Consider the following 18,830-nt stretch of genomic DNA (forward strand, 5'->3'; position numbering starts at 1 on the left):
CAGATACCAAAACAAAAATTACTCTGTGAATAAAACACTACCTTCATGAAACAATGACAAAATCTACTTATGCTACCGCCTTTAAGCCTCATTCATCCCTTGATATTACTCTACTGTCAATATCATATCAACTGCTTCCCAAGCAGATTATTTTAAAAAAGAACCAAAAGTTTTGGATAGTCTGGTCTTTAAAAAATCCTAGGTCATAAAATGACAACATCACGTCAACAAGCTCACCATCACATTGAAACATGAAAAGCACAAAAACTTGGAATAACGTCTTCAAAGTTATTAAAGTCTTTAAAAAGTTACTAAAGTCTTAAAAAAAAAAAAAATCTAGGTCATCTTAAATGACTCTTAAAACAAGGGTTTCATGCAAAATGTTCTGTATGGATATTGTCCTGTCCTGCCGATTTAACATGTATTTCTTTTTCAGCAGTTGCCATTTGGTATCCCAATTACCCGTGGGAGAAGAAGATACATTATCACCCAAAGCAAATACATTCTTGCTAGAATAAGGATTACTGCACATCTTCTATTCCTGAGTAGAACTTCCAGATCCTACTACTGATTTGTGGCAGGCAAAAACCCACACCATTTTCCATCTTGTTCAACTCACTCTATTTTTCCTATTTAGTTTTCATCATCTTAGTTTTCTAGTTCTTAATTTATATTAATTCCTAATCAACATGCTTATAAATGTTTTCATGAAGTCAGAGTGGTTCAAGTCAGAAGGCACCTCTGGAGGCCATTTTAGTCCAACACACTGCTCAGATCAGACTACGTAGCAGGCCTGTCATGCCTCTGGGCATCTCCTCTGATTTTATCACTCATTAAAAAGAACAAACCAAAATTTTCCATATTCTGACTTGTCCCCACTACCCCTCATCCCATCACCATGGGAAAAGTGCATGGCTCTACCTCTCCTGTATCTTCCAATGAGGCATTTCTTGACCACAAATAAGGTCCTCTTCAAGTCTTCTGTCCTCCAGGCTGAGCATACATAGATAGTCCTCTCAGTCTCTCCTTGAATGTCCTGCGATCCAGTCTTTGATTAGCTTGGTAGCCTTTTGCTGGACTCATTCCAGCATGTCCATGTCTTCCTCATCATGGGGAGCCCAGAACCAGGCACATCACTTCAGATGTGTCTCACCAGTGCTGAACAGGAGAGAAGGATTAGGCAATCCAGCACTCTAGCAAACTCAGGAGGCTGCTAGCCTTTCTTGTTGGGAAGATGTCCTGCTGGTTCAAGCTCCACCAGGACTCCCAGGTTCTGCAAAGCCATTGTTCAGCTACCTAGTCCAGGACTGTCAGTCTCATTCTTCAACCTGTCCATGACCCTTCAAGGCCTGCCCTGCCCTCCAGCACACTAAAGACATAAAACTGACCACCAGAAGGACTTTGCACCCCTGATCACAGCCTTGCATCTGGGAGTTCAGCCAACTTTGCACTTATTATCTATTTGCCGAGCTCATATATCCCCAGTTCAGAGAAAAGTAAACTATGAAAGACAGTGTTGCAGGCCTACTAAAGCCAAGATATGGGACACATGCTACCTGGTTCACTGCATACTACAGAGAACAATACCCACGTTGGCTGCTCCCTTTCTTGCCTTTCATGTGTTTGGAAACTGTTTCTATAATGATCCGTAGTTCCCTGTATCCTTTTTCTAATCCATTTTAAGAACTGATGTGATGCTGTCATTTCCCAGTCCTGCAAAGCTTCCCACAAGTGCCATGAATTTTTGAAGATAAGAGAAAGCTGTATCACAATATCTGCCTACCAATGGTTGCATTCCACCTGGTCCCACAGGCTAGTGAATGTCCAAGTGGTTAAGTGATCCCTCTGTCCACATCTCCTCAGATACAGTCTCACCCTCAAAGACCCTGAAAGGTTTGGTGATAAGTCCTTATCTCTGAAAACTGAAGCAAAGAAGGCATCAAGTACATCCTTTCTGTTTTGTCCCTAATCTCACTAATCAGTGGGTCTACACTCTCCTTAGCCTCCTTCTTGTTGCCAGTGTACCTATGGAGGAAAGCTTTCCTATTGTACTCCAGGTCCTTTTCTAGCTTGAATTCCAGCTGAGCTTTGGCTTTCCTGACTCCATCCCTATTATGAGCAGGCAATGTCTCCATATCCTTCAAAGTGGCCTCTCCCTGCTTCTGTCTCTGTGAACTCTTGATGCACAGGCTCTGTTCATCCATAATGCCATTCCGCCATGCCTGTTTAGCTCTCTGGAAGGCAACAGTCTATCCCTGTGCTTCAAGAAGTTGTCCTTGATCAACCAGCTTTCTTGAACCCTTTTGCCCTTCAGGGTATCTCCCAACAGGATCCTTCAAAGCAACTGCCTGAAGAGGTCAAAATCTGCTCCTCAAAATTCAAGTCTGTAATTCTGCTGTTAGCCCTGGGGACTTCTCTCAAACTCAAGCTCATGATTGTTTCAGCTGAAACTGCTGCTCTTAACCAGACTCAAACAGCTCTTCCTTGTTGGCGAAGGTAGCGTCCCTCAGCGTCTCTGACTGTGAGGCTTTCACCAACTGCATAAAGAGGGCTTCATCTGTTTCCTGCTCTTGGTAGAATGTACAAGACACTCATAGCAAAATCACCTGTGCTGATTTATTCTTTGATCCTTACCCATAAGCTACGTACACTGTTTAGCAACTTTGCTTCTTTCACACTCCTTAATCAAAAACTTCATATCAATTCCATATGAATATTACATGAATATAATTTTATATAAATATAAATTATATATGCAAAATAAATTGTGTACCTTGTGAGTAACATGAATTTCATACAATGTAAGTAAATTTACATAGTAATTTTAAGGATTTTTTTTCAAACTAGGTCAGCTGGTTGAGTTGCAAAATTCTATCTAGAGGGAATCAGACTTTTTGTCTAAGAAGTTAATTGTACACTTTTCCCATGGTTTCTTTAAGCCATTGCACAAATACCTCATTGTTGAATAAGCTTGATACAGCAGCTGTCTTCATGCAGTCATCTGCTCCCAGGTGGCCAATATTTCTCACTTGGTGGTAACCTCCTCCTCCTTATAAACTAAATGAATTCCAGCAGAGGATGTTTTCCAACAACGTGCAATCAACATATTTAAAAGTATGTACCTGTCTGAATCCTACAAAGAAGCTGCTTACATGGTTCTCCACATTTGGAGAGAGCACTTAGACACAAGTGTGAATATCCACTGTCTCATAACAGATTCTTTCTTGGTTCCAAGAAACAGACTCTTTCTTGGTTCCAGGATCTTTCTTGGTTCCAAGATCCAATACAAAGGCATCATGAAAGGAAAACCTTGGGGCTGACAGGGTGGAAATTAAGATTATATTTATCACAAAATTCACAACACAAACTGCTGTTTACAGCTTACAGGTGACATGACTTAACAACTCCATGTGTCTGCCTCTCCTCTTGTTTTTATGCCACTCATCCTTTCAGCTCCTTCATTCCCTTGTGCTGCTGGCTGTGATGTTTGTCAGACTTAAGTCAAGTCAATTCACTAAAACAGATGAATCCAGAAAAACAACAACATTTTCTCAGGGATAATGAGTTGTATCAGCTCTCCATGAGCTCTGACAAGTAAAGCTAGCTGAGGAAGCTAGCTGAAACATGAGGGCAAGGGAGGAGAGGGAGTAAAGATGAGCAGAATAATCCCTTTACTCAACAGTAAGGTATTAGGCTGGCTCACTGTGACCTGTGAAGCTGCAGCCTAATTGGAAACTTATACTGGCTTAATATCTACCTTCAACTGCAGTCTAATTGGAAAGCAGAGCTCTTACTGCCAGTCTGGAGGAAAGTGATAAGAGACCACCTACAAAGCCTGGAGCCAAGGCAACCTGCTCCCATGCACTGTAACCAGCAGACACAAGAAGCCATCTCTACTGCAAGTACAAGGGACACTTGCTAATGTCACTCAGCTGCATATTTTCTTTATTTCTTTCAAGGAAGTTCACAAGTTGGGACATTTCAAAGCCAGCCATAAGCCTGGCACACACAATGGAGAAGGTGATAGAAGGTAAAGGCTGTATTAGCAGATGTCAGCTATACCAAATAAGAAAAATTAATGACAACAGCTTCTTCTGTTTGTATGCCTTGTGCTTACTGATCCTTCATTCATGGGAATAAGTTGAGAACACAAATGTACGAGAAAGCTGCTTAGTTCATACTGTTTGTTGACTTTCTCTAAAAGAGTAGAGTATGTCTGGTTCATGTTTATACAAGGCTAGTTTTTTGAAGCTAAGAATAGTTCGATCCCAAACAGACTAAATAGCTGTCAAATCCTCAGAATTGTTCTTTAAAGAGATAGAAGAACACAAAAAGTTTGGCAGTTTTGCTAACTCAGCAACAGATGGAGAGCTGGGTCATCTCTCCCACCCGACGAACACAAGGTTAACTGGAATACCTTGGGGTAGTCCAGCACTCTACATTGTAAGCGTACTTCTAAGTTCCACATTTTTTCCCCTAAAGCTGCAGAATAGACTGGGAGCTCTAAAAGCTGTTTCCTCTGAAACAAATAAGAATCAAATGTTTCTTTTCTTCAAGAAATAAGAAGCAAAATCGCCACCAAAAAAAAAAAAAAAAATCACACCCTTGAGCTTTTATTACGTCAGAGTATTACTTAATTATAGCTCTCCAGCCTAGAAGAGTCTGAATAGAAGTAGGGTTCTGATAAAAGACAGGTGCTTTTCCAGTCTGCTGAGGTGATGGGGGCGGGGGGGATAGAGGGGATGGGGAAAATATGCTTTTTTTCTCTGCAAGATAGACAGTACGTAAAATGCCAAACAAATTAAAAATGTATGATCTAATTCAAGTTTTCCTGCTTGCTGATTTTGACTACAGTTTAAATCTGAGAAAAGTCCACCCCTCTTTGGACAGAAGCAACATGTTTTGGAATGAAATAACGTATTTCATTTTAAAAGTAATATTTTTCTACTGGGTCATGTACTTAATGGATTTCATTTCTTAGTAATATTTTAAACTTTACTCTAAAACATACTTAAATAAGATTGCTCTTTCAAGCCCAGGAGGAGATGAGACAAAAAATAAAAAAGACATCTTTGAATGTCGCTGTGAGTGTGGAAGCAACATTACACATGCTAATGATTAAACAAGATTCAGAAACAAACACAAACATCACATACAAGGCAAAGCAAAGCAACACAGCTGAATCTGTTCCTGTACCTGACACAAACCTGCTCCTTCCCTAATAAGCACCACCTCAGCAACTGCTTCTTCACAGCCTACATGCTCAGAAATGAGATTTGTGTAACCCCTCATAAGATAGATTTTCCTTTTCAAGATGTTTCTATGTAGCAAGGTGGGAAAGGGAAAAAATAATCCCAGCAAAGAGGCTCGGGTGTGGGAGAGAGTGACAGAGAAGAAAATAAAAAAGGAAGAAAAAAAAGGAAAAAGGGATTACACAAACCTTACTAACTAGCTCAAAAAATCAAACTGAACAAGTATCTACAAGTAATGATAGAAATGCACAAATTAAATATTTTGCAGTTTTCTGATAGTAATTTTCATTTGCTTACTACAACATAAGAAAAGTTTGAACCTTCTCAGTTGACTCAAAATCTGTTCTGTAAAATAATAATTTTATTAATACTGCACTTGTAGTCACTATTAACAAACATCAATGACTGCTGCATCAGCATCGACCTGCAGCAAAAGCACAAGGGAATATGGGAACATATATTACATGCTGAGCATGTAATATAAAAAAGGGAATATGGGAACATATATTACATGCTGGAGCTCAGAAATCAATATTTAAGCAGATAGGAAAATTTCAGGCACTGTACACAGAAAACATTCAGTAAAGCATCACTTCCCTTTGATTTTTTTGTTTGTTTGTTTTGGTTTGGGTTTTTTTGTTTGTTTGGGTTTTTTTGGTGGTTTTTTTTTTTGTTTGTTTTTTTTTTTTTTTGCTATTATTTGGCTTACTGAATTTTATCTCATCTTATTTACAGGTTTTTGTTTGTTTTAATAGGCATTGCTTCTTCTGTTGTTGGGATTGCCATTGCTCAGGTTATAGATTTGTAGGTAATTCAGATATTAGTTTACAGTTGCATAGCATATCCTGTACTAAATTGGGAATGCTCTTACTCTGCAGTGAATTCAAAGAATCCCACAGCTTCCCTTCCATGAAGACGCTTCGTATTTGCTGTGACCAAAGTCAGAAGTTAGCCCAGGGAAGGGGAAGTACCCATGCACAAAGGATTACCTCAGCACTCTAGCAACAGAAATACATGGCATTTCTTTCTGAAATTTACTGCTTTGGAATAATATGCATTAGCCACCATTGTACATTACTCATTCTATCACAGGGCTTTTTTCTGTCTTGTCTGAACACCAGTCTTTTTCATACATCAAGTCCTTCACTCTCCTCCCCAAATAGTTCCTATGTGCTGTTTTTACTTATCCTCTTCCAAGTAGTAAAATTATTTTACTTTTTTCCTCTACTTCTAATCTGGCTTCTTCTCCATCTCCTATAAGTCAAGATGTGGTATATTACTGCTAAAAAAATTACACACAGGTGAGTGGGAGCTGAATGCAGAGCAAAAAGGTTTCCAGCCAGGGCAATCTACAGAAATGTTAAAGCTAAAGAACAGGAGCAGACATAGACAGGGACAGAGAAGGATGCCACCTACACTTACAGCAAACAGAAGCAGCTATGCAAACATAAAATAACTTCACATATGCTAGTTGTCTGTTTTTTATCTTTTCTATGAGAGGGTCCAGCCAAAGGGTGCTAAACAGAGGTTTCAAAGTTACCAGATGTGCTGACCCTATGCCTTCTTCTGTAAACAGAAGCACACAAACATGCTCTGAACTGAATGAAGCCATGTGAAAAGCAGCAGTACATTAACTTGGGTCTGACCCTCCACTGCACTCCAAAATAGCCCAGAAAATTTGAAGGTGAGGCAACTGCTATCTTCAGGAGAAAAAAATAAATACATTTACACACACACACGAGCAGGCTGAGAGTGAAAATGATGGTAGGACAACTGTACAACAGGCAGATACAACAGTCAAAGTAGGGCTTGTTCCTCTCCATGCAGGTAAGCTGTGAGAAACCAAATAAGCACTTCTCCTTGCTGCGCTTTGGTCTTCTAGCTTTGCATAATCTGAATGCTTCTAAATGCTTCAAATAACCTGTAGCCCCTTCCAGGCTACCAATGTGCTATTCAACACTGTTTTTCCATCAATTCTGAAAGGCCAGCACAGCACCATATTGCTTTTTGTTCACCCTTCACATTGCTACCAAAATGGAAGTTCCAGGTAAAGCCTCTGACTGGCATTCACAAATATCGAAGCAGCAGCTGACTTTATACAAGCAATGAAACACTTCCACTTTACAGCCCAGGCTTCTGACCAAGAGTAGCAAGAGTTGACCAGAACTGGTCATTTCTCCCTGCCCACAGTGCTGACCAATCCCATTTGAAGTCCTTGAGATACAGATACCAGAAGCTAGAAAGCTGCAGCACTCAACAGAAAACTGCAACAAACAGGAAGACTGCTAAAAATGCTCAGGATGGCAAAGATAGATTTGTCCAAGATTGACCTACTACTTTGAAATTATCTATAACAAACAGATTTCTCCCTTTGTTTTAATTTAGTAGTCCAGACTCAGAGCAACATCCTAATATATTTCAAATATTGAACTAGGAAAAAAAGAACAGAAAAAGGAAAAAGAAGGAGCAGTTTCTCAGAAGGCTGAATTTTATACACTGGATGGAAGGGATAAGGCTGAACCAAATAGTATTGTAACTTAGAAAAGGAAAAGAAAAAGCAAATCCAACCAAATCAGTGTAGGTAAGCAGGTATAGTAGTTGGCCTTGAAGGTGAAGTAATTTATTTAGTGTAAATTCAGCAAGAAATCTGTGTCAATGAATGAAAACCCAACACATTTGTTACTCCTATGCCAAAGTTATTGCTATTACCACAAAAACTTTACTGTTACTAAACTCACACCTAAATTTTTTGACAAAAAAAATGGCTTATCTAAATGTACAAAAGTACTGATACACTGTGCAATATCTATAAATCCTTCCCTGTGCTCCTCCACTGTTCACTTTATACCAAGTGTATCTGCGAACAGGGAATCCTTGGAATTGGTCAATAGATGGATAGTGCACTGTACTGAATGAGCCAAATAGGATCAGGATGTTTACACGTGTTCTTTAGGCAGACATTAATTGCACTGGACTAACAAGGTAGGTTTCTTTCTGTTAAAGATGCTACTAACAGACAAAAAAAAAGCAAGCACAAAGCTTACTGAACAAGGAAGGCATGAAAATATGTTTTTCGGATGAAGGAAGTGCTTCAAATAAATTGAGCTCTGCAATGCATTGACAAGTTAAACAGAAAATAAATATCAGTCAACATTTGGGGTGAAGGAGAATATTAAGACTTAAGCGTCGAAGAAAAAAGAATAAAGCCACTTTAAATAAAACATATATATCCTATCACATAAAGAACTGTAAAAAGGAGAACGACAATCAGAATTTCTTAGCAGCCCCAAACACAGACCCAGGATTTTGGATTTATCTTACAATGTAATGACCCAGATAAGCTTTCAATTATCAAATTCTAAAACCACTACATTCCTGGATAGCATTTGCCAATCTATGATCTAGTCAAAAAATTCCCTTCCTCAGTTTCTCTGATCTTTACACCAACAATGCAAATCATAGGGCAACAAAATATTGAAAATTCAGTTCTCAGCTACTCAGTGGACTAGTAAACTTTGTTCACCTGCCTATTAAAAAAAAGGGATCCAGAAAGAGACCCTGCTTGAACTTCACCCTTCTGTAGCACAAAACAGCAAGCTGCCACATCATGTGTGGAGCAGCAGGGCTCGGTAACCCAGGACATGGTGAGGGCTCTCCTGCTGCTGAGATCTCAATCCTATCCATGCCTCAAGAAATACACTTTTTTTTTCACTAGACACTGCTTCATGGTTGGCTTTCGTCTGACTATACCCTTACACATCCACATAATTTAAATTTATTCATGGGTTAGTGGATTCATTTTTACGGGAGAAAAATTCAGGTTTAAGTGAAGTAAAAGGCCAGAAGTCTCATCTGTAGGACATTTACATTACAGCTTTCCTTCCTGAGCTACATCCATATGAAATCTATATTAAAACACAGATTTCATGACCTTTTGTCTCCCCTCTCTCAGTTATACATTTCATAAACGCTTACATTGGTCCTGTGCTGAAATTCATTTTGCATCATGCAGGTGACACAAAACTTATTTCCTTTCTGTACAAGGCAGAACTTAAATAGACCACAACTGACCTTTCAGATCACAACAAATACTCAACACTATTTGTACAGGAACATTTAATTTTCACGCAAATCTAAGGATGCAATTTTCATATTTCTTTCAGGTGCCTTAGAGGTTTACACAAGCCCTGTACCCACTCAAGCCACCAGGTCCTCATCAGCTGCAGGAGCATAGCAAATCTTTTTACAGATGCACAATGAACTAGATAACCAATAACTGCATACTTTTTTTATTTTTTTTCCAATCCACACAAGTACACAACCATATTCATAGCAAAACAACTGAGAGAAAGTAGAAACATGAGAATGCCTCTGGGTATGACAGGATGTGGTAATGAGCAGTCAGACATTCTACCTAAAAACCATAAAAAAAGGTTCATGTATCATGAAAGTACAGCCTAAGATTTTTTGTCAACACATTTCCTCCCATCTCCAATACATTTCACCATATACATGCTCCCTTCTGAAATAGCTGGGTAGGCTTGCCCCAAAATACCAGCCCAAACCAGAATGTGTTGTTTTACTTTTCAGGATTGTTTTGTTTCTTTTTCTTTTTTTCAGAGTAGTGAATTTAACTTTATTCTTCAATGGGAAGGCATAAAAGGTTATATACAATTTCTGTAAAATAAAAAAAATATTTCTGCAATCTTCTTCATTGTAACAAAGTTGTAATTTGCAAAACTCTATATTACTAAGGAACACCTTTAAAGATTTATTCTGGGTTTTTTTAGTCATGCTAGATGACAAGTGCAACTAAGACTTCCCTTGCTGCTGTTAATTTAGTTTACTCATATTTCTATAAAATCAGTTTTAAAAAATTAGCACACATCCAATCTAGGCACATTATCCATCTGAGAGATCAGAAATAAGATGTCCATCTCAGCACATCAGTATTTTCCACTATAATTTAGACATTCTTCAAAATGCTTCTGTAACCAGGAGGGTAACAGCCCTTACATTTAAAAAATCCTTCATTAAGTGGCTCCCATCACACAGCCCATTACAAGCTCTCATGCCCTGACCTTGCATAGCCTCAGAATAATGTTGCTTTTAACAGGCAAGGCAAACAGGGTAAATAAACTATCTCCTCTACCTAGGGGTAAAACCATCAGTAAATGTATTATTAATACAGATAAAATCCCTATTTGCACATCTCCAGTGGTATAAGAAAGTACTATTATTTACTCTGTCTACTGCAAAATTAAGTTATCCGCACACAATGAATAATCCCCTAAAATAACTGGAAAATATCCATAGACAAAATTGGATTTCTGCTTAAGAGCATTCTCCAATTTCTATCTTGTATAGCATAATATTAAAAAAAGCACACATGAAAACATAATACATGCTCTAAAGGGTTTGTTTGAACCTCTATAAGATGTCTTTCTTTAGATCGACAAAGAACACAAGGTAAATATTTGGACTTCATTTTTTGTCACCATGTCTACAAAAATACAACACTTTTTTACCAGCCCTGCCTCCCACAAAGTGCAAGTGTACAGCTGCAGAACCATTTTCACTTATGGAACATTTCAGTAGTCTTGGACTATTTGACCTGGAATGATGGCCTGGAGAAAAGTCTGTGTTTTATTTAAGAGGTATTTTTTTAAAAAATGAATGGTGGAGTAGACCACTAGTACTCAACTTTGCACATTTCCTGTTAATAAGATCAACAGGTTTGAAAGAGAAGTCACATGCAAGTCCAAAAGAAAAGAGGTGCATTTTCCCATGTTCCATAACAAAACCTGTTTTAGCCCAAAGCAGATACTAGAGCCTTCAAAGAGCCTACATACAGTAAGACAAGACTGACAGGGCAAAACCATAGCCTCCTTAAGAATATTATAAATAAGGACTGTTTCTAGTTGAGAATATTTCTAAATGCCAAACAGCTGGAAAGTACGAGAGCAGTCAGGGCATGGATCAGCACTTTTTTGTTACAACTTCTTGCCTAGGCAACTGCTAATGGCTACACTCAAAATCAGCAGATCTTTAGCTTGATCTAGCACTGTCGCTTTTATGTGCTCTCAGAAAGCTAATATGGGAAATCAGATGTTTTTCCAGGTCTTAATAAGTAATCCAAAGATTTTATCATGTACGCTGCAATTCAGACAGTTACAAGTTGGTATTTAAATCTGTACTCAAGCCCTGCTTTAGGTGTTCACTTTATTTTTAAACCATTTTGTACTGCATTTATTTTTCCCATAACAGAAGATAAGTGGCTTTTGCCTTTGCTCACAGCTTGAGAAATACAATGTAGGTCAGTCTAAAAAAAAAAAATCTGAAGTTGTGTTAATTACTCAGAGGTAATTACACTTGCTTTACCAATAGCATTTACTACTGTACACTGGTATAATGTTTTCCATTAGGAGAAGTTTTCATATTTTCATAGCACTCTGAAGCACATACCATTAGGTCTGAAATTTCCCATTATTCATCATCACTCTCCAAAGCACAACATTGATTTTAACTACCACCCCCCTTGAATCAAAAGTAAAACATTGGCGCTTTTCAATTTAGCACTTGCCATAACATTAGCAATTGTCAGTTTTCCCCCTATTACTATTTTTCACATGTCCTGTTCTCTCTTGCATGCTTTATTTTGGGGGGTCTTGTTGTTTGGGCTTTTTTTTTTTTATCTGAAGGTATTGAAGACTGCAAACTGTCATTTGAAAACTAAGTATAATCCTCTATAAATGCCATGATTCTCTGTGATTGTGGTGAAGTTAGAGCTGCATACTCACTCTTGTTATCACAGTGGTAAAACAGTGCTCCTCCCAAGACAAATCTGTACCTGGAGCCCCACTTTACTGTATTCAAAGAGATGTAAAAGACAAGGGCCCAAAACACTACAAAAATGTGCCATGTAAAGAAGGAGCCCATCAGAGGTTTATAGCTGAAGGACTATAGATTCTGAGAAGAAGAGATGGGGAGAAAACAGCCCCTACCCTACGACTTCAATTTCTTTGCTGCTTAGTTTTTCTGGGTACTCCTTCCCTTCTCTGCTATCTGTCACAGACGGAGCAGGACAAAGTGATCCCTAAGAGATTCCTACCTTCTTCTACAGGTTGTACAATAGAGCATTTTTCAATGTGAAAACTGCAGTGGTATTTCACCTATACTTTCATTAACACATCTAATTCTACTTCGGTAACTTCTTCATGAGCAGTAATCAGGGTCACCAATGTTAAAACACTGCACAGCAGATGACTGAATGAGTTATTTCTCTTATGCTTTCCCCTAAACCTCTTGTTGTTTGATTTCCTGCAGATCCACCAGAAGAATTTGACACTCATTCTAGACCCATGTTACCTTTTCAGACTTAATTTAAAACCATGGTATTTCAAACACAAATGAACCTGAATATTTATGCATGGGATACATCTTCACAATCTGAAGACTCTGAACTTCTTAAGGGGAAGCTCATCAGATCAGAACAGATTTGAGGCTTAGTTTCAGTCCATATCTCAGTCACCAAACATAAGCTTGATACAAGAATTCTAGCATTCTAACCAAGGGAAGAAAAAATAACCAGAATTTCTTCTGTATCTCTTTTGGTCTATCTTTGAAAAATTCCTTTATTCTGATAGATTTTATTGAGCAGCCACAATTTTGCATATAAATGAAAAAAAGAATACATGTGCTCTGAAAGAATACATGTGCTACTCTCAGAGAAAAAGGAGTCTATAGCAGAACTGAGAAGAAATCATATGCCAGAGAGCACTGTGTCATTTAACTCTGAGAACTCCCTAAGGATGACAGATATGTTATTTGGAATAAGCAAGAAGCTATCTTGTCATTTAGATTCATTCAAAATACAATTCCTCAAATTGCTCTTCTTCCTGTACAAGATGTGCCAAAGGTCTAAAAATACCAAATTTTTCTCAAAATGGTTAAGGTACCTCCAGCCTTTATAAAAAACATGTACATTCTGAAAAATGCAAACTGAATAGTAACTAATTTCAGCCTTACTAGGGGAGATATTGTTTTGAACTTTTTTTAATATGAGACCATCACAAATGTTGCAGTTCTTTAATTTATTCTTCCTTATGCAAAACTGAAGCACCAAGAAGTCCAGTAAATAAAGTGTGGGTCTTGCTTAATTAACCTATTTTGCAAATTATTGGGTATGGAAATACCTGCTCGTATCAGTGACTCCAAAGCAGGGGGAACCCACTAGTTAGCAGTTAAGAAGTAAAATTATATAGCTCAACCACCATTAATAATTCAAAACAGTACACAAAATGCAGGGAAAGGAATGGTGCAGAGGTGAGGTTACTTCTGTGTGGCAACATTTCTCATTCCTTCTCCACACATACCTCACTTCACAAAACCTTTTAGATACAAATAAAATAGCCATGACCTTTTTTCCTCCTCTGCATGATTAATTACTTAATGTATTATTAATTGGAAAATGTAGCTGAATTTCAAATGCTTTCATTCTCTCAGCATATCATGCTGTCTGGGAAGCGCCGATTAAGCTGTTCATCAAAGGTGAGCAGGCAAGGTCATGTAGGCTGTGCCTCTTCAGTTATTCATTACCTGTCCTAAATAGTAATTAACAACAGCAATATTTCCATAAATCAAGCTTTTCTGATTACCTGCAGATGATAGGAGGTTGAGGGGGGAGGGGAAAGAAGGAATCAGTGTCTGGGGTTTTTGCTTGTATCCCTTATTTCACCATTTCTTCTAGTGCCTACCTGAACAATTGAATCAATAGATTGGCTGTCATATAAAACACAGAATTTTACTTCAAGTCAACAGGAATTCCACACAGAATAAAGAGGAAATTATGGTTTCCTTTCTCCCTTTCCTATGCCTCACCCCAGCTTTAAAGGGGTATTTGGTCTAAGAAGGCTTCTCAATTACCAAGATTGCTATATTGACTATTTTTGTTCCTTTATATGATTTCCATCACCAAAGTTAAAGTGGGGATTTCAGACCATGGCCTTGAGGTCACATTCAATGAGGCTTTGAGTTTATAAAGAAATTTATCCTCCAGTATCTGTGAGGTTTCTCACCTTGAGGCATTTCAGGTGGCAAATAGTGAGGCTCTTGAGCACTGACATGAACCCAGTCAAAATCATCGTACAGGTCTTGGTGGTAGTCACAGGGCCCAGGACCATCATCGAACGTGCATCCTCCTAGAGAAGAAATTTGTTATTAGTTTATATAAAAACAGAGACCTTCCAAGAGTCAAGCAGAAGAAGTGTTTCTTTGGGGCCCACCACAACTGCAGTGCCCACGCAGCCTTGTACCACAGTTCACAGGCTTGCATTTACAAAGTTTAAACCTGCAAACAACTCGCCCATCAGTGTTCCCCCTCTCTTCACTAAAAACATCACTACTCCACACAACTAATTTCCCCCAAGAGCACCTTCTGTCAGAGCAAATCATAGCCTGAAGTCACTATTCAGATGAAACCTGTCTCAGAGTCTGTGTAACAAAAAGCAACATGCTATCCAAACCACAGAGGAAACTGAAAATAATAGACCAAGATCAAAGAGGAAAAACAAAAAAACTCTGAAAGCAAAAGCAGTCCAAACACTGACAACAAGGGTAAATACTGTGCCCAAAACAGTCAGAAAAATTAATTAAAATTACTTAGAAAATAAATAATTGCTCCAGAATGAATTGGGTAAACTTGATTTACTAAATCAATCTAGCATAACATAGCAAGGCATCTTTTCAGGGTCACACAAACAAAAGTTGTGAGAAGTGACAGAGAGAAAGAAAAAATGGAAGAAATGTAAATGATGTGAGGAAAAAAAGACAATTCCCATGTAGCACAGTAATGTCTGCCCTGTCTCACTCAGTAAGTTTTTTATTCCATTCTTAACTCAAGGCCATTAAGTAGGCTGGGAAAAGAGAGAAGAAAGCATGGCAATCTCAGAAAAAGATCAAGGTTTGAGAATTAAGAAACAAAGGAATCAAAAGAGCCTGGTCAAAAAAAAAAAAAAATCAGAGCATAAAGGCAAGAAAATACAGATGTCATGCATACAATTCTGCAGCAGCTGTTATCTCTATGCATGGCACACAGCCCTGAAGTTTGCTCCTCCTACTCAAAAACAAAACCCAATAGCAGGAGACAGTGAAAGTGCATTCAACATTACTTAGGTGGTATTCTTTAATCTAGAAAAGTTATATAAGAATTAGACTACAGACAATTAGTGAAAGTCAGGGGAGCTATTTCTTGCATGCTCTTCTCCCTCAGTAACTCTCAGTAACATGCTCTTCTCAATAAGTCAGGCACATCAATCCAAATAACAATGCTTATCACAACACAAGTTCCTTTTGCTAAGACACTTCTAGAATAACAGGGGCATTTGTATTGACTTTGTTGTCTGTTTTTTGAAATACAAAATATGGGACAAGTACTTCAAAAACAAACAAAAGCCCCTTATTACAATAGATTCCAGTGTTGCCCTATGATGAGTCACCACCACAGCACAAACAGCCAACACCCTTCCAGGCCTGCCAGGGTCTCACCAGCTCACACTGCACTCAGGAGGTGAATGGGTTGGAGGTGGAAAAGGGGAGATTGAGGCCACTAAGAGCTATAATCTGTGCTTATTTCCTGCCCTCTGTACAAGACATACATGGTGTGGAACTATGAAAGGCCAGAGAAAAAGGAAAGGGAAAATGTGCATGTATGTCACCAAACTGAGAATGAAAATGTTTATAATCCACCCAAAACAGAGTATTCAAGAATGACATACTAGACAGAGTTTGCACAGAGTTCATGTCTAGGGAAGAGAAAGTTCCTTTTGCAAAATTCCATAAGCAGATCTGCACGGTGTCCTACACCAAGAGATCATGCTGCATCTTAAATTAGGGATGATTCAAATACTTCCCACAAATCTGTAAAAGTATTTGTCATTTTGACTGAATGACAAAATCAAATTTTAGACACTCCTACGTCACCAAAACCCATTGCCAGATATGCATCCAGGTACTCCCAGAATTACCTTTAAACCAATGTTTCAGCTGGCAAGAACAACATCAGGACAGAAAGAAAATTCTACACTGAAGCAAAATTTGTGATCAATCCTTGTACCGTAAACCCTTAAAACTTCATATGCATCTCTGTATTAACAACACTTGCTCAAACATCACCCTGTGACAACATAAGCAGAGCATCAACAGCAGCAACAAAAGCACCACAACATTTTATTCCCTGTACTAAGTTGGTTACGTCATCAGTGTCACTGTCAAAGACTGCAAGGCACGAGAGAAATATTTGTGTGTCGGAGAAATATTTATACTTTTTAATGTCCCAACTCCAGCGCCCTCTGTTACCAGTGAGAGACTTTTCTAATTAACATCTATTATGATAAAGCCAAAAAGACTTAGAACATAAATCTTGCACTTTAACTTACGCTTCTATGATCACTCTACAGCAAAAAAATGTACATTTCCTTCAACGTTTTACTGATAAATGAATAGCAGTTTCCCTTAAAGGGAAGTTATCAGTCTGCTGTCCCAGCACCAAAATGACATATGGCTTTGAAGCACATACCTGCAGGGCAACCATTACCCTTTTAAATGGTTTGAGTGCCCTCAGTATATAAATTTAAACTACCAATGAATCTTTTAGACTCATTTGGAAGATGAATGTCCTTAATTGCTTGTCTTTGTACCCTCTATTAATTTTAGTTATCAGAGTTCTGATTAGCAATAACAATGCACCTGTTAATACACAGCAAGCAATCCCAACCTCCTCCTTGTGTGCACACCATGGCTGCACCCACAGAACAAGCAAATGTGCATTTATCATATGCACATGAGCAAAGTTTATCAGGACAGATTATCAACCCACTACAAAACCAACCCTGTAACACTGCTTGAACCAATGGCTTCCTCTCATGGAGCACACTGCCACCTTACTTCTTATCAACATACTGAGACATTTCAAGGCAAGTAAACATCCAATGCTGTAGTGTTTTATCTACCACAACACAAGACAAGCCGAGCATTTCAAACCCCCTGCAGACTACTCCTTAAGACTTAAAACATGAGCAGATTCAGACTTCTCCTTCTCTGTTTTAACAGCCAATTGCCTGCATGCTATTTTGATAACTCCAGGCAGTAAGAGACAAACCTAGTGCAACATGCTGTGTGGAAAACACAGGGAGAAGGGATGGTGGGTGGGTGAAACCTGCAGTGATATATTTCTTTCACAGCCATTTGTTCAAAACTGTCTACATTTTAAATCAAGTCTTAAATCACTCAAACATAAAACCACATCTGAAAAAAGTACCCAGAAGGTCAGGACTTATTAGCACCCTAATTCAAAATAATGTAACAGTATTGCCCAGGGAAAATAGTGGATTAGCTTGATCACTACCTTCTAAAGAAGTTCAGCAGCTGAACTCAAGTACTCATTCATATTTGTTGCCTAACATTTTGACAACAGTCTGCTAATATCCTACAAATGACAAGTCATAAATGTCCTACTAAGCCATCTGTAATTTCCCCCAAAACTCAATAAAACAGTATTATCAACCACTGTCCCATTACCTGTGACGACCACATTCCTTTAGCTACTGTTGATGCATAACTTAAAATTTTTCTTCAATACTACCCCACCACTGGAATTTGCCAATACCTGCCAATACATATGTCCTGCCACAGGGATTTGTACACCTCTGCTCTATCTCTGGGCTGGAAGCACAGTGCTGACATTCAAATGGTTTTGGATCTTGCACTACCTAAATCCACATTTACCTTAGATTTCTATTATGCTTCTGAAAAAAATGGCAACAGCAGCAGTGAGCAACAGTAATACACCAGACCAGTCTGACTTCAGTGGGCCCTGATGAGGGCTAAAGAACTGGGATGCAAGGCAGTCAGTAGTGTCCTCCTTTCAAACAATACTGCCATCAGGACACGGCCCAGAAGAGTTGGATGGGACAGCATCAACCACAGCGAAGAGCTGCCACACCTGCAGTGGTGGCAGCAGCCATCAAGTCATCCTCGACAATCAAAGACAAACAAAAAAGAAAAAAGCGGGTAGTCCATCAGAAACAAACACCTCACCAAACAGTTGGAATAGAAAACTAAGAAGACAGAATTTTAAGTATCTATTATTATTTTGTCAAACTACTAATTTTATTTTTGATCAATCAAATTTGCTCAGTTGTTTGTGAAGTATTTGGGAAACATTTACATTTGACTGAAATCAAGCAAAACAATGATTCCATTATCTTTTCTCATAAACTGCACTAGGTTATCAACATCAGCCTAAACAGACCGAGAACTCACACACTCCCCTTCAACGTCCTTCTAAAAGATACTTGATAAATCATACTAGCCTCAAAAAATTTCCTGCCTACATGTCCATTTTCATTTATGAAAGATAAAGAATCTTAAATGTTCATTATAAAAAGAAAGATTAATATTCCACACTGAACTCTCAGAAAATAAATTAAAGCTCTGCTTAATACCAAGGTCATCAAGATTAACCTAAATTTAATCTCAAAATTAATCATAAAATCCCCAAAATTTAATGAAGATTTAATA

At 38.3% G+C, this 18,830-nt stretch overlaps 1 protein-coding gene across 12 annotated transcripts in view; it reads right to left on the reverse strand.

The window, feature by feature from the left end:
- The window catches only part of PTPRK (protein tyrosine phosphatase receptor type K), a 376,393-nt gene that overhangs the window by 279,577 nt on the left and 77,986 nt on the right, over positions 1-18,830 (reverse strand). For all 12 annotated transcript variants that reach the window (XM_077782214.2, XM_085576521.1, XM_021547162.4 and 9 more), the window contains exon 2: positions 14,330-14,452. In XM_077782214.2, coding sequence (XP_077638340.1) covers positions 14,330-14,452 — 123 coding nt within the window. The remainder of the gene's footprint in view (positions 1-14,329; positions 14,453-18,830) is intronic.

Source organism: Lonchura striata, chromosome 3, assembly GCF_050655825.1.
Source record: "Lonchura striata isolate lonStrDom1 chromosome 3, ASM5065582v1, whole genome shotgun sequence".
Lineage (NCBI taxonomy): Eukaryota > Metazoa > Chordata > Aves > Passeriformes > Estrildidae > Lonchura > Lonchura striata.